Genomic DNA, 15,891 nt, shown 5'->3' on the forward strand with positions numbered 1-15,891 from the left:
GTCAGCCCGTCTGCCACGGTGGGCAGGCGACCCTACTCTAGTTACCAGGAGAGAACAACCACCAGCTGCTGGGGATGTGGTCGGGGTGGGAAACTTCTGGAGAGATGGGAGCCGCCACCCCAACAGCCCGACGAAGAGGTTGACTTTTTGCCAAGCGGCAAACCGGGTTAGCATTTTCATTTCAATTTAATTTGTTTGAGAGAAAAAGGGAGAGAATCCCAAGCAGGCTCCACGCTCGATGCAGAGCCCGACACGGGGCTCGATCCCACGAACCACGAGATCATGACTTGAGCTGAAATCGAGAGTCGGAGGCTTAACACACTGAGCCCCCCCAGGCGCCCCACCTTCTGCATCTCAGATAAATTTTTAATCACCTAAGCAATCCATAATAACCAAAAAAAAAAAAAATCCAAATACATTAAATTAAATAATGAAAACAAAATAAAAGTCATAGAAATACAACGGTAGTACCTCGGACCACCTCTCCCCGCTGACTCCACCTGCTCTCGCTGACCTGGACTCGACCCCGTCTGCCGTCCATCACGTCTCTCTCCGGTGCTCACGTTTTTCCACAGAAAATGTACGGTACTGTTTCCCCGTAAATCACATCTCGACGCACACCTGGTTCCACGAGTTGCCCCTCTTACTCAACCCCGGGCTCCCACGTGGAGATGAACCCCTCCCTCGGGGCTGCAGCGACCCTCCCGGTGCCCACACCACAGTCATGCCGTTCGCCAGCCTGTTCCCGATTTTCCGCCGTCGCAAAAGCGCCTGCGGCGAACGTGCCCAGATCTGCTTGTCTGGACACTTCCCAGGTGTGATCTGTCCGTCCTGCGTCCTGTGGGGCGGGCACTGACATCATCTCCTTCCTAATGTTTGGGGCCGGCAAGGGCCCAGTGTCCATGTATCAGCACAGAAGACAAAGACACGGTTAATACACAGCGATTCTCAGTCCTCCCTGCGGGATCCGGGACCCCTCTCCCTGCGTCGTCACCAAACACCTGATGTTGTCAGACGTGCATCCATAGTCGGTCTGACAGGTGAAAACGGCGCCCGTGGTCGTCGCCGTGCTGCGATGGATGGCGCTGCTGGGGTCTCCACGTCTCTGCGGCCCCTCCCAAGTCACTCCCGCTTCCGCACACACACCCATCTCTGTCTTACACACCAGCTCCCCTGCACGCCTCACTCACGCCCTCTCACTACGGAACTTTCCGTGCTGCTTCTAGGCCTGCTTTCTAAGTTCTCTCCTTGGTCTCTGCCCCACCCTGACCCCCACCGGCCCCCCGGTCTTCACAAGGGCTGCTCCCTGCGCCTGGGATGACCCCTGAACCCCTCTTCCCTCCTTCCCCTCACGCACACGTTCATATGACATACGGGGTCACCTCCAGGGTCCGTTGCCAGGACACCCCCTCCTCTGTGCTTTCCCATACCTGCCCGGTGACGTTAATCGCAGACTTATTTGTCAGCAGTCTCCGCAGACTATAGACTCGTTGAAGACGAGGATGCATCTTCTCCGTTCCCGAAGCCTCCGTTCCGAGCAGTACCCACCAGACACTTTGCATGGGCGGCAGGATGTGTGCGAGGTGACTGTCCCCACCCAGGCCACAGCTCGTCTCCTCCCTGAGGGTGCTGGCAGGTGCATCAGACGCTTTGAGAATTCTAGATCCGCGTTCACACACAACATCCGTGCAGTGTTCTAGCAAGTTCTGAGCTCTTAGGCTGTGGTCGGTTGTGTGTTTTCCTGGAGGTGTAGGATTCTGGAGACCCACAGAGAAGACAGGAGGTCAGTTGGCTGGTCCCTCAGGCGGGACCCGGGACAGGCCTGCGACCGGCCTCAACTCTACACACGAAGACGTTATCTCAGGGGGCGGCAGGGCAGTGACTCGGGGAATCAGGGTCCCTGAAGGTGGAGCAGGGACGCACCCACCTGGAATAGTGAGTCATCGAGGGTATTGGATGCTTTGCTACGAGGACCCCTGCTGTCCGGGGACCTACCCCCCTCTTCCCTCCCTAATGATGTGTACTTGTCCCATGCACATCATGTTACCTATGTAATATTTATCATTACGTGTTTATCATTCCGCCCAGCACCTAACACCACGGAACATACGCGCTTTCCCTTAGCACGTCGTCCTTAACTAGACGGCGAGTTCTCAGAGGCGGATCTGCGACCTTGTTCACCATCACATCCCCAGCGCCCAGCCAGTGCTCCGTTCACAGTCGGTGCCCAGTTCATCTACCTGGAATGAAATACGGTTGTGTTTGGGAGGGGAGCCCGGGTTCTGCGGCCGACGCCTCTGTGAGGGAGGAAGAGGGTTAGAGGGGTCTTTTCCCACTTGGCCGGGGTCCGCACGCCGGCTGGCCTCATGCTGCTCCTCTTCTCGGGAGGAGTCCAGATCGTGATGTGTCCAGGGCGGTTGCTTGGTGGAAGGTGTGCGTGGAGTTGACCCCGGTCTGCGCCCGGGTGCTCCTGAGTCAATGGACTGACCTTCATCCTCCTCATGCTCACCTGTAAAATGAGTGCAACACACACTTATTTTGCCGCGACACATTTCAGGCGGATCGTGTCCCCTCAAAGCCCCAGCCCCAGCGCCTCAGGACGTGATTACATTCGGAGAGGGTTCAAATCGGGTCGTTAGGGGGGGTGTCCTTACAAGCAGAGGATGTGGAGGGAGAGACACAGAGGGACAGCTCAAGGACCCCGGGGGAAGGTGGCCATCTACTCGTTGAGGAGAGAGGCCTCTGAAGAAACCAAACCCTGATGCCAGGACTGTGAGAAACCGGACGTCTGTGGGTGGGATTTGGTCACAGCTGCCCCAGCAGACACGAGACACTGTAGAAAACTTACAAACGGTCCACTGCAGCTGCCGCCCAAATGTTTGTCGTCTTAGGATGCACTAAAGCATCCTAAGCAAATTACTCAAAATGACTTGTCAGCCCTGCCATGGGCTGGTCAGAACCTGGGTCGCATCCAGAGAGAGGCCACGCGGCCGGCGAGGAGTCCAGCGATGGTCTTGTGGGCTGTGGTGGCGTTTCACCCAGAGACGGAGGCCCAGGGGCACACAAAGCCATCTGCAGCGACAGCGGTCTTCAGGAAGGCGGATTCGATCTAGCTGTCTGGGCCGGGAGGGCAGCACCAGAAGCTGTGGGTGGGTTTCAGTTCAGGACACAGGAGGCTTTTCTAAACGAGCTGCTGGCTTCCTCGGGAAGCATCCCCTGGGCTGGCTGGCTGGCCGCTTGTTGGAAAAGTTAGAGAGGGGACCCCAGCTAGACCCCCTGTTCCCACCAGATAAACTTGGATGTTCCTTTCAGCCCTGATACTCTCTGTGCAAAAGGGTTGTTCTCTGGCTGAAGGACCCAGTTCAGTTGTGCTGAGATACATCTCCTACGACAGTCAACAAATATTCCCCAGCTTTGTTGATTCCATGGCTGTTAGAAGAGCTTTCGAAATTAACCGAGGGACAAAGTGAAATCAGTATTCAAATCATGGAGGTCGGTCATAGGACCTCAGAAATGGGGAAGGGTGCCCAGCTAAGGCTCCAGACCCCCGAGAACAGGGTCACAGGAATCAGCGTGCACCAGTCAAAACCCCAAAAACTGTCATCTGTTTGACAAAGCATAAACAAATAAACAAATACAGACACCGAGCTTGATTTATCTACTAAAAGTTAAGCTATCCTGGAAGAATTTGTTAAAATTACTCCCAGTGAAAGACGACACAGTAAAAACTGTAATTTCCTGAGGACCATCAGTACTTGAGTTTTGGCAAGGCTGATAGAAGCAAGGGACGATTTGGTGGCAGTATAAGAAATACAGTTTTTGGTTGGCGAATTGCATGAGAATAACGGGGTGTCTGTCACGGGTTCTGATGTGACCCCCTGCTGGCACCACCTCCTTCTTCGTCCACCCAACTAGAGGGAGGCCAGGCCTCTGGAGGGGGAGGGATCTGCGGGGGTCTTCGGGCACACTGGGGTGGGGGCGGGGCAGTGGGGACAGGGATGGGGGGGATAGTGGGGGGGGGTGTGTAGGAGAGAGTGGGGACGGGGATAGTGGGGAGTGGGGGGAGGCGGGTAAGTGGGGACGGTGACGGGGGAAAGGGGGGAGTGTGGGGGGTGGGGTGGGGTTTGGGGGGGGTGGGTCGCACCATCGCGGGTGGGGGGCTGTGTGCCAAGATCTGCACCGGGGCGCACCCTGAAGCGCCGGGAGCAAACACCCTGACCCCCTTGGGTTGCGACCCACCACTCGAGAAGCTTCCCCTCTCCGGGTACCCAGCCTTCTGCAGATGCACGGACCACCCCCACTTTCCTCGCGGGACAGCGCCCCCTGCCCTGCACGAAGGGCAGACGCCACGGTGCGGGGAGGAGAGTGTCTCAGCCACCTGGGTCGCCACGCGGGCCCAAAGGGGACACGCAGAGCCTCGGCGGGGGCCAGAGGCCCGGGGCCCGCGCGTCTCTCCCGGGGACAGGCCTCCTACTGCCAGGGCCCGGAAGGGGGGCGGGGCGCGCAGGCCGCGGGGCTGGCAGGTGCAGGCGCGCGGGCTTCCAATTGGTCGCGGCGCCGCGGCGCCCCCGCCCCGAGTGCGCGTGCCCGTGCGCGCCCCCGCCCCGGCCGCGCGCGCCCGGCCGCGCCGCCGCTCTCGCGAGCTCAGGTGGCGGGCGCGCGGCCGGGCCGGCGTCCCCACCCCCCGCGCCCGAGCGCCCCGGGAGCCGGAGGGGGGGCGCGGGCGGGGGGCGGGCGCCGCTGAGGCTTCCGTCTGGCTCGCGCGGCGGCGGCGGCGGCAGAGGTCGCGCACAGATGCGGGTCGGAGCGGCGCGGGGCGGAGGCGGAGGCGGGAAGGCGGCTGCCCGAGGAGCCCCGCAGGTGAGCGCGGGAGCCCGTGGCCGGGGAGGGGGCGGCGCGCGAGGACCCCCGCGACCCCGGGCCGGACGCCGGAGTGGGGGTGGGGGTCGCTGCGGGGACCCGCTGCAGCGCCGCGAGATGCCCGACAGAGACACGCATAGGCCCGGGAAAAGTGCTCCTGTAGCCTGGGGACGCGGAGAGGCTGCGGACTTGGCGGCCGCGGCCCCGGCGCGACCCTCGCCTGGCCACCCCTCCCCCGCGGTCCGCACGCGCGGCGCCCCGTGGCGCTGCCTCCAGCTGCGCGCGCCTGGGGACCGGGTGGGGGGTCCCGTAGGGGGTCGTGGGGGGAGGGCTCGGTCCCGGCAGAAGGGGGCGGGGTATGGGGGTCCTGGCGGGGGGGGGGAGACGGGGTCGGGGGGTGCAGTGCGGAGTGGTTGGGGGGGCTCGGGTCCCGGAGGAGGGGGGCGGGATAGGGGGTCTTGTGGGGGGTCGTGGGGGGGGCTTCTGTCCCGGCAGAAGGGGGCGGGGTAGGGGTGTCCCGGCGGAGGGGAGACGGGGTGGGGGGTCCCGTGGAGAGTCGTGGGGCGGGGGCTCGTCCCGGTGGAGGACGGCGGGGTAGGGGGTCCCGTAGGGGGTCGTGGGGTGAGGGCTCGGGTCCCGGCGGATGAGGGTGGCGGGGTAGGGGGTCCCGTGGGGGGGTCCTGGGGGTGTTCGGGTCCCGGTGGAGGGGGGCAGGGTGGGGGGGGTCCAATGGGACGTTGTAGGGGGGGCGCTCGGATCCCCGCCTAGGGGCCGGGGTAGGGGGTCCTGTGGGGGGTCGCGGAGGGGGCGGGGTAGGGGGGGTCCTGTGGCGGGGGCGTGCGGGGGGGTGGGCTCGGATCCCAGTGAAGGGGGGCGGGGTGGGGAGTCGTGGTGGGGGCCTCGGGTCCCGACAGAGGGGGCGGGGTAGGGGGTCCCGGCGGAGGGAAGATGGAGTGGGGGGGGGGGTCCCGTGGGAGGTAGCGGGGGTTGGGGGAGGCTCGGGTCCAGGGGGAGGGAGTCCCGGCGGAGGGAAGACGGGGTGGGGGGGGTCCCGTGGGGGTAGCCGGGTGGGGGGCTCGGGTCCAGGCGGAGGGGGGCGGGGTGGGGGTCCCGGCGGAGGAGGGGGCGGCCCCGCGGCCCGGGCACCGCCGCGTCCACTCCCGGCTGCAGGCGCCCGCCCGCCGGATGCCCGCGGTGCAGGAACGATGCATCATGGAATGAAGCCGAGCCCCGGAGACGGATGCCTGGAGCGGCAGCAGCCGCCGCCGCCGCAGCCGCCGCCCCCCCGCCGGCTCCTGGCCGCCGTCCTGTGGTTCCAGCTGGCGCTGTGCTTCGGCCCCGCGCAGCTCACGGGCGGTGAGTGACCGCAGGGCCCGGGGGTGGGGGTGTTGGGGGGGGGGGCGCCGGCCGGGCCCGCCGCCGGCCTGAGACCACCCTCAGATCGCGACCCCCGGAGGTCCTCAACTCGACCGGAGGCGCCCCGGCGGTCTGTGTGGGGCTTCCCCCACCGCGGGCCTGGCCCCTGGTTCTGGGGTGGGGGAGGGGACGACGACCATAAACCTGGCCCATTATTCCCCCCTCAGGCAGGAGAGAGCGAGAGAGGAGAGTGGGGTGCCTCGTGCTTAGCGCGTGTTTGTGGCCCTTTGCCCCTTGTCTGTGCCCCAGGTTTCAGCCCCTGGGTTTAGGCGAGAGTTGGAGGCACCCCCTTTGTGAGCGTGTGGGGCCTGCGGACGGGCCAGGCCCGCGGAGGGACCGGGTTGTGGGAAAGTTAACTTTCTCTCTCCTGGGGGGGGGGGGGTTCCGTTTGCATGAAGTAGGGGTGGGGTGGGGTGCAGGGCTTCCCGGAGGTGTGTCGCTGGGGCGCGCTCTGCTCCTCGGGGTCTGTCACGGGGAGTGAGGTCTAGGGCGCCGTGTGCAGCGGAAGCTGGCCGAAGTAAAATCGTAGCCTCCGATTCAGTGGCGCATCTCCAGCTGTTGGGGTTCATGGGGGAGGGGAGGAGGAGGACAGATGGGGACCCTCGTCTGCATTTGCGACCTCATCGCTATGGGTCATCGCTGCCCGCTCCGCATTTCTGGGAGCGCTTGCGCACCTGTGAGACGGGCAGGCTCGTGTTTCCGGAGCTGAACTGCTGTTCGTATATAAATAAACGATAATTGGTGGAAAAGCAGGTATTGATTGATATACGCAAGCCATTTCCTGTTTTCAAATATTGCTGTTTCAGAGAATGAAGGCGGAGAGGGAAGGCATGGGTAACAAATTAGCAAAAGTGGGGGAGGGGTAACCGGTGGGGCTCTATGGCAGAGTCCTCCCTAGCTGGGGCATGTTGCTGAGCCCTTGGAAAGACTTCTGGAGCATCAAGGAGCTTTCTGGGACGTGCTGGTCTCAGAATTAGTGATGAGACGCTCGCCTTACCCTGGGGACGGGGTTTGGGCTGTTTGATTTTCTAACAAGGGGGGATGTTTTTGGTGCTCTTGTATTTATAGAAAAGTCTCCCAGGCAGGTTTTCTCTTCAGAGAGGATGTGGGCAAAGGGGCCGCTGGCCAGGAGCTGTGCCGCCTGCCGGGGCTGCGGCCATAGCTTCTGGGGGCCAGGAGGGCACGCGTGGGGCTGGGCCTTTTCCTTCCCTGTTCTTCCCCCCCTCCCCCCTCCATTCAAGCTTTGATCTCTCAAACCAGGTCCATGAGCTCCTTCCATCCCCTGGGCCCATTTCTCCCTCGGAGCGAGGGATATCGGGGTTTATGTGTGTAGCGCCCGACCGCTGTCGTTGGAAGCGTGAGCTCGGAGGGCGGCCTGGTTGCAGCGTGGTGGCTGTGCCCCCGATGCTACTCGTGCTCACAGAGATTCTCCTCAAGAATCTCACTCAGCTCAGTGCTCAGCACGGCCCCTCGGGCTCAGGTTAGTCACCGTCCGGTCACACCACACGTCCGTTACCGCGTCTTCGGAGGGAGAAGCCGTCACGCTCGGCGTCCAGAGCCTTGAGGGAGGACAGGGTGAGCGTCGCCTGTCCCGTCTGAGTTCACAGCTGGGCCTTTACAGGCACTCATGCACCGCGGAAGGGCTAGCCCCCACCTCGGTTTCATCTTGAACTCCCTCGGGCTGCCCGTGTGGCTTCTGGGAGAGGATCGTCTTTTCCTAATTCCTCCACGAGTAAACAGTTCGGGTGCAAAGGGTGGTGGGGCTGTCCTACCGAGGACGCCATACAGAGACTTCTTTCTCGGGGCAGAGACCCACCCGCAGGCTCCAGCGTGGTCACAGAAGCAAATCCCTTGATTCCGCACCCGTGCTTCTGAGATTTGACAGGCAGACCCATTCCCTGGGATCTTACCGAAAGGCAGATTCTGGTTGGTCTAGGGGGTCGTTCCGGAAGATTCCACGTTTCCAACACGCTCCCAGCTGATGCCTTGCTAACGGTTGGAGGGCCACACTGATTAGCAGTGCTTTAGACGAAGGCATTCCTTCAACAAGTTGCTTCTGACCCCAGACTCACTCCCAGTCACCAAGTGCAAGGGCCGGGGGTGGGGAGGGGGCGGGAGGAGAGGTCTCACGACGTTCCTGTGATCCACAGAGCTGAAAACCAGCCCTCACAGAGGGCTTTCTTTTTTGTTTTTGCTTTTGTCCACAAAAGAGATATGTATTTTAATAGACACTGTTCTGAAACGTGGATTTGCATTTTTGATTGTTTCCAAGGGGAAAAGAAACAGAACAATAGCAATATTTTGTAGTCTCAGGTAGGAGGAAAAAGCATGCATCCGATGCAAGTATTACAGAAAAAGCCTGAGCTAGAAAGGGGAGGAACTGAGAAGACGACCAGACGAAGGAGGGAGAGAACTTTGTCAGAAGAGAAACACTTCGTCCTGGAAAGGCAAACTCGCTTCAATGCTTTAAGACCTTGGAGAGCATCCGTGGGCCCGAGTTGGCCCGAAGTGACTTCTCTGTGGCTCTTTCCAGGCTGTTTTTTAGAAATGAGGACAAAGGGCCCTCATTTGGGGCCACTAAGACCAAATCCCCGAGGGGACTAACACCAGGTTTATAGAGGGACACGAGCCCCACTGTCCCCAGAGTCTCCCTCCCGGTACGCTTGCTGGGGGTTTGCCTGCAGGGTCTGCACCGCACAGGAAGAGGGCTAAGAGTTTGCCCTGTAAGTCAGTCCCTGAGGGCAGATTCGTTAGCACGTTCCGGCCGAATCGCAGGCGGGGCTCTACACTGCACAGCTTCAGCGCCTGGGGCCTTGGAAGCCTCAGTGTCCTGGGTAAACCGAGGACCTGACGTCAGGGCTTGGTGTGCGGGATGGAAGCCGCGTAGGCACTGAGTCAGTGCAGGTGGTAATGAGGCGGGGGCTGGGACAGTGCCAGAACCTTCCAGGCCTTTGCTTTATTCGTTCAATAGATACCGTGTGCCCGTCCACACCCTGTGCTAGGCACTGCTGTGTATAACAATGTTCCTCTGCCTAGAAGGACCCTCTCTAACTCTCTGGTTTTCTGCCCAGTGAGCAAATTTCACTTCCAAACTCAAAGCGCTGTCATTCGTATTTCCCTGGCCACTGGGCCCTCACGTGGGCTGCCACTGCGCCACGTATGACCCTCCCTGCTAGTGCTGTCTCATCCACTGGACCGTCAGCCCCCTGTAGGTAAGCACCTGGACTTCATTCACTTCTGTGTCTCAGGCACTCAGGACAGCATCTGACATACAGGAGAGGCTCTGCCGATGTTGACTGACAGCAGGAAAGGGGTCCCAGATCCCTGCCCCGCTGTTTAGAAAATAATTACCGCGGGTGCTCACCACAGTGCAAGGGTCTCAGGGTAGTTGAGGCCACTTCCATTTGGAGGTGGTCTCGGAGGCTGGAGGGGCAATCCTCAAAGGCTCTAGAGCAGAGGTGGCCCTTCGGCTGGTGTCTGTGGGAGGGGTGGTTGGAGCACCGAGGGAGGGGGAGAGACACCTTGTGCAAAAGTGTGGAGGCCGTCAGGGGTTGTCTTACTCGGGGAGAGCAAACAGTCCGGTTAATCTAGAACAGCACATCTGTAGGGAGCCAGAGAGTAGGGATGGTCTAGAACAGAGTATCTGCAGGGAGCCAGAGAGTAAGGAGGGCAGACAGGTTGGAACCCTGTTGTAAGGGTCTTGGGAGGCCTGGTGAGGATTCTGAATGTCTCACCGCAGGCTGTGGGGACCTGCTGAGGGGTTTGGGGCAGGTGCACGATACCATCCAAGCTGTGCTTGGTTTCCTCTCTCTGCTTGCGAATTGCTGACCTGGGACCCCCCACTTGACTGCCCTCTCTGTGCGTCAGAGTTGTGACACCAGTGGGGTTGAATCAAGCTCCTTGGGGTCTCGTTGAGGCCACGTGGCCATGGCATCCGGCCCTATGCCCGCGCTGAGACACAAATGCTCTGACTGGCTCACTCCTTTGGAGGTGCCGGGCCCTTGGCATCTTATCGAGAAGGTTTTGTGACCTGGTAGAGTGGGAGCTTTTCATGCAACGCTGTGTCTAAAAGTCACGATTTCAAACTGCATTTACCTCAGTCTCTAAACCGAGGTCCCAACTCCTCAAAACTAGAAAGTGCGTTTCTTCAACAAAAGGCCTTAATACATGTGAGCAGTCTGGAAGCTCTGTCGATGTCCCCGCGAGGTGGAATCTGAGGGCTGTCGCAGACACGGGAAGGGTTTCCTGTGGCAGCCAGCAGATCCGTCGTCTCTGAGGCCTGAGTGGCGAGGTGGAGAGAGTCGTGGTTCCGTAATTCCCGCGGTAATGAAGGGGGAGGCGACGATCTCCCTGCAGTAAATACTGGTTGGACACGTGGAGAGAAGCACCCACAATATCTCTCCTGGCGTCCGATGTATATTTCAAAAGCTCCCAGAGGCCAGGAGACTTGCCCTCCGCGGGGAGCCCTGCGGCAGCGCGAGAGCCTGGCATCTTCCCGGGCTGACAGATCACGTTCAGTCTTTGCCATTGAATAGCTACGTGGCTTCGGGCAGGGGTGCGGCTTCTCCCGGGCTCAGTTCTTTCCATGTCGCTGATGTTCTTTGATTCCGTGATGACAGGCATTTGATGGGTGCCGACCTCTCTGTAAAGCTGATTCTCTGTCTTGCACCCACATGTTGGTCTTTTCCGAGTGTCCGCTCTGTGCCCTGGGCACCCACAGCGAGGGGCGCAGTCCTGCTCCCAGGGAAACACTCGAGTCCGGGCCGGTTTCTTCTCAGAAGCTTAGATGTGAAATGCTTGTGTACAATTATTTTTTTCACATACGCTGTTTTAAAAAGTTTATTTATATTTTGAACAAGAGACAGAGAGAGAGTGTGTGAGCCAGCAGGGGAGGGGCAGAGAGAGCAGGAGAGAGGATCCCAAGCAGGCTCTGTCAGCGCAGAGCCCCACGTGGGGCTTGAACTCACGAACCATGAGCCAAAATCAAGAGCCGGTAGCTCAACCGACTGAGCTCCCCACGCGCCCCTCGTGTATGTTTTTATTCAGTTTAGAACTTAGTCTTGTTCACTGATACGGACGAGAACGTTGGTTTCCCCAGGCTACTTTTCCTGATCCTTGCCTTCTTGCTAAGTTTGTTTTGTGTCTGACGGTGAAATAACCACGCACAGCAGCAGTGTGTCTGAAGAGACCGTTGGGATCCTTGGCTCTGAACTGAGGGAAAGAAGGGGCAGAAAAATAGTTTTTGCTAATGTGTTTTCAGTCACATTTCACCAAAACCAAGCACAACTTTTAGGACCAGATACATATTCTTGTGGGTCAGATTTGCCATTTTATCGATGTATTGGTCCATTCTCACGAGAATGAGCTGTGCACCTGTTGCCAATATGGACGATTGGGAAAAGGAGAAACAGAGTTTCCGGCTGGCCACCGTCTGAGTGAGTGACCGGTCTGCAAGTCACTAGTAACAGTGCTACCGATTGTGAACCTTTAGAGACCGTTTACTACGTGTCGGGGCTGCGCTCAGCGATTACACCTGTTAGCTCACAGGATCCCCACCACACCTGTCTGAGGCTGGCGCTGTTCCTGGTTCTTATTTTACAGACGAGGAAACCGAGGCACAGAAGATTCAGCAACTTGCTCAGGGTCGCCCAGCTGGTAAGTGAGGCACGGCGACCCAGATTATCTTTTTTATCATGAGTTTTTTCTGTAGGTGTGGAAATCCCAATCACTACATGCGTTTTTGTTTTTTTTTAAATTGTATTTCAAGGCGAACATCGCTTTTTAAGCCACAGTTACCAAATATTTAGGAACTGATATAAGTGAAGTCTTGTGTTATGACCGTAAAGGGGAAAACACACGAGCAAATCAACAATATGAAACCCCACAACTTAGGAGAAAGTGAAGGCCTGAGTGCCGGCAGCTTGAGCCCTGAAGGGAGGGAGGAAGCGGCCAGGAATCCGTGAGGAATCCACAAGGCCAGGAACCCCTCCACCGTGCTGAGGGGCACAGGGTGGGCACACGGGGTCTGGGACACTGTCCCCGCCTTCTGCCTGTGGCCTCGGCGTGATGGCCTTCATCTGCAAGGCCCTTTCTCCTGTGATTAATTTTATTTATTTTTTTTTTCAACGTTTATTTATTTTTGGGACAGAGAGAGACAGATCCTGTGATTAATTTTAGTTAATATGTGCTTACGTGCTGTTTGCCGGCTGTTTTCACATGGACTTTATCACTGCCTTTGATTTTCTTGGCAACCCAGGAGGATAAGGAGAAGGTTTTGATTTTTTCCCTCCCCCATCCTTTTTTTTTTTTTTTTTTTTTTAATTTGAAGAAACATTTTCAGCGAGGTGGATCTCCTAGTGTCTCAAAATAGACAAAGCAGGTTGGGAGCCAGGCGGGTGGGTCAAGGCTCCCCTCCACATCCCGCGGGCCCGACTGGTACACCTGTCTTCGAGTCGTGTGAGGTACAGGACAGTGTAGTTAGTGCATTTCCAAGTGGAAGAAGACAGTTGTATCTGAGGGTCATGAGCGTGAGTAACTGCTCCTTCTGGAAGGTTAACTTTGAGGTAAGAATAGGGTTTGGTAGTTGGCGAAATCTGAAGTTGCTCAGTCTGCTGTCCAGGAAGGTGCGTTTCACGGACTGAGCTTAAGGTGCTGAGTTTTAGGGAAGGATTTGGTCCGATATTTCTTCTTCTTTGAGGAAGAGACTGCTGTACTACTCTAAGACAGAAGGAATTATCCACTCAAGAGGAAAAACAAACAAATCATGGGAGTCGCACACAAATTAAGAGTGCATTTTTAGATGGCTTCTTAATTGAGAGTATCGTAATTGCTTTATTAATCTTAAACGAGGTAAGCTCGGAACGTCAGAGAAGGAAAACAAAATAATTCTGGAAGTTACTTGGAAATGACAGGGCATCTGGGAGCATCCTAGCGGATGACCCGCCATGACTCCACTCCAGAGCGAAGGTCCTGAGGGCCCCGGGGGGTTTGGGGGGGGGGGGGCAGACACAGGTATGTACCTGCAACAGGCAGGCCCAGGCCCCAGGAATGGAATTTTATTCTGAGAAGGGAGGGGAGTTGGGGAGCCTGATAAGCGTGACCAGTGATCATTTGTCAGCATCCCAGTAAATTGAACTTTTCAAGAGGGAGGATGAATAAGGGTTTTTGGAAATGGAGACTCGACCTGGTTATCCGAGGTTTCTGTTCAAAAGTGGTGGCTTATGTCGCGGAGCTAGCAGCATGGGAACGGAGTGACCAGGAAGGTCATTCATGGGCTCTGTTCCTTTTCCTCAGAGTAACCGAACACAAACAGATCTCGTTTTCTTCGGTCTGGTTGCATTTGTGAAAGATGTGTGTGATTGAGCGGTGAGCCCGGCAGAAAGACGTTCTCCTGAGAGACGTTCTCCTCAGGTCTGTGCATGTAAGGCAGCGTTCTGGATCTGGCCTCCCGCGTTCAGATTCTCAGTACGCGGAGGAACCCTGGGCCCCCTCATCCTGCAAACTCACAAGAAGCTGATTCTGTCCCGGCGAGAAGTAGTCTTGCTTTACAGAAGTGTGATGGATTTAGGGGGCTCATCCCGAGAGGGGCTCTCGGAACCAGACCCTTCAGGGTCTCAGTGTCAGAACCCCAGCCAACAGTGCATTGTAATCGTTTCTTTCGGGGACACATGCACGTTAAGGACGGTGTGACAGAATGCACTCCATGGCTGGCTGGGGCCACCTCTGTTTAACTCATGTTTGCGCTTCCTCTGCTGTGAAACAACCTGGCTGTGAACTGCTGTGTGGACTTTTAAATTTTACTTTAATGTTTATTTATGTATTTTGAGAGAGAGAGAGGGAGAGCGTGGGGGAGGGACAGAGAGAGAGAGAATCCCAACCAGGCTCCACGATGTCAGCACAGAGTGCGATGTGGGGCTCCATCCTGTGACCCTGGGCTTGTGACCCGAGCTGAGATCAAGAGTCGGCCGCTCGTCCGACTGAGCCGCCGGGCGCCCCTGCTGTGTCGACTTCAAAGCCTTGCCAGCTCTTTCTCTTTGGATGGTACCTGGGGGACTCTGTGTTTTCCTGCCTCCCTTCCACTGACACCAGTGTTCGTAGACAAGAGGTCCTCGTCTGCCTGTCGTGACGGCGTGGGGGGTACGACTTGGCGTCTTGAGACAAAGTTCATATGCCGGGGTTCCTTGGCGCGGTCACTGGCTGGCTAAGCTGCTGCTGCCAACCTAGCTGCTGCCTTAGCCTCCTTGTGACTACCTGTGAAATGGGAAGAGCACACCGTCTGCCTGCCATGGTTGTCGTGAGGGCCGGATGCACCAACAGAGGGACGATGAGTGTTCGAGGGGTCAGAACCCTCACCGACGGACCAGCAGTGAGCGCTTGTTCCGTTCACCGTGGGTGGTGCAGTTACCGGGAGCCTCCTTTGTCCTGAAAAGCTGTCGCCTAACAAGTACCTGAGTGGGTAACAAGCACACCCCGTGGTGCTGGTCCGTGGCCCCCGTGGTCGGGACGTGGTGTGGCGGGTCCACGGGGAAGGCTCACCAGAGGGCAGCCTTAGCAGAGGGCAGGAGGCCGGACCCACGGCCGCGCCAACCGCAGGGATCAGGAACTTGAACCACCACTGGAGGCAGTCACAGCCAACGACCTGTGTCTTCAGGGACGTGATGTGCCTGGATCTTCGTTTTAGGAAGGGGGTTTTTAGCATCGTGGAGATGGGGGAGAGGGAGAGCCATCTCTGCTCGTTGTCTTTGGTTATTTTTAAGGTATAAGCCTTTATTTATTTATTCTTTGGGGGGGGTGCATGTGCACAAGCAGGGGAGGGGCAGAGAGAGAATCCCAAGCAGGCTCCACGATGTCGGCACGGAGCCCGACACGGGGCTCGATCCCACGATGCTGGCTGGGATCGTGACCCAACTCAGCCACCAGGCGCCCCAGCTGTTCACCGTCTTTATTGTGTTTCTGCCGGTGGCTCTGCAGAGGGCACAGTCGGGACAGAACGGGGCGCTGCCCTCGGCCCGAACTCCAGGGCCGCCGGTCGAAAGCTCTCCCCGCCGGCCGAGGCCGATCCCACGAGGGCTTTGAGCGGCGAGGAACAGGTGCCTGTAGGAGTCGGGAATGGGGCCGAAAGCTGGCGGGTGTGGGTGGAGGAGGGCTGCTGGCGGGCGGGGCTCCCGTGACCAGCAGGCTTGTGTCGCCCTCAGGACGTCCACTCGGTCGCGATCTGTACAGCTGAGACCGGGTCGGGTTCTGGGGAGGGGGAGCGGAGTGGAGCCGCACAGAGGGAGGGGCCCTCTGGGGAGGGGCGTGCGGGGGGAGCCATGAGGAGGGCTGGAGGGTGAAGCCTGGGAAACACCCACACTCAGGTGTCAAGAGGAGAAGGCAGTCGCGCCCGCGGTATCGGCCACAGTAATAGTAAAGCCACGACAGGACTTGGCCCTGGGCTGGTTGCTCCTCCAGATGTGGGCCCGAGATTTGTTCCCACGCTGTTCTCGGGATGCTGTTCAAGCACCTGGGACTCTGCACGTCCGCACCTGGCCGTGCACCTGTGCACAGGTGTGGGGGCTGGGAGGGCAGAGCCCGAGGCCGGAAGGTCCTCCCTCCCGGGGTCACTGGTCGGGGGGC

At 58.6% G+C, this 15,891-nt stretch overlaps 1 protein-coding gene and 2 long non-coding RNA genes across 8 annotated transcripts in view; 1 reads left to right on the forward strand and 2 right to left on the reverse strand.

Annotated features, from left to right (window-relative positions):
* Window positions 1–345: 345 nt before the first annotated feature.
* On the reverse strand, window positions 346–1,788 carry LOC113595638 (uncharacterized). Its single transcript, XR_003416193.2, has 2 exons — window positions 1,431–1,788; window positions 346–1,070 (listed from the first exon to the last, which is right to left on the reverse strand). It is a non-coding gene; the product is annotated as an uncharacterized LOC113595638 (long non-coding RNA).
* A 14-nt stretch (window positions 1,789–1,802) lies between these two features.
* LOC128313049 (uncharacterized) lies at window positions 1,803–4,486 on the reverse strand. 4 transcript variants are annotated; one of them, XR_008293181.1, is made up of 4 exons: window positions 4,379–4,481; window positions 3,287–3,441; window positions 2,961–3,117; window positions 1,803–2,240 (listed from the first exon to the last, which is right to left on the reverse strand). It is a non-coding gene; the product is annotated as an uncharacterized LOC128313049 (long non-coding RNA). The 4 variants fall into 4 exon arrangements; XR_008293179.1 differs by lacking the exon at window positions 3,287–3,441 and having other exon boundaries at window positions 4,240–4,486; XR_008293180.1 differs by lacking the exon at window positions 4,379–4,481 and having other exon boundaries at window positions 3,287–3,981.
* Window positions 4,487–4,644: 158 nt separating this feature from the next.
* SUSD4 (sushi domain containing 4) overlaps window positions 4,645–15,891 on the forward strand; it is a 91,425-nt gene continuing 80,178 nt past the window's right edge. The window contains exons 1-2 of one of the 3 annotated variants that reach the window (XM_053209856.1): window positions 4,645–4,860; window positions 6,031–6,216. In XM_053209856.1, the coding sequence (XP_053065831.1) occupies window positions 6,066–6,216 (151 nt within the window). In that variant the 5' untranslated portion in view covers window positions 4,645–4,860; window positions 6,031–6,065. The remainder of the gene's footprint in view (window positions 4,861–6,030; window positions 6,217–15,891) is intronic. The other 2 variants (XM_053209854.1, XM_053209855.1) reach the window with 2 other exon arrangements.

Source organism: Acinonyx jubatus, chromosome E4 (genome assembly GCF_027475565.1).
Source record: "Acinonyx jubatus isolate Ajub_Pintada_27869175 chromosome E4, VMU_Ajub_asm_v1.0, whole genome shotgun sequence".
Lineage (NCBI taxonomy): Eukaryota > Metazoa > Chordata > Mammalia > Carnivora > Felidae > Acinonyx > Acinonyx jubatus.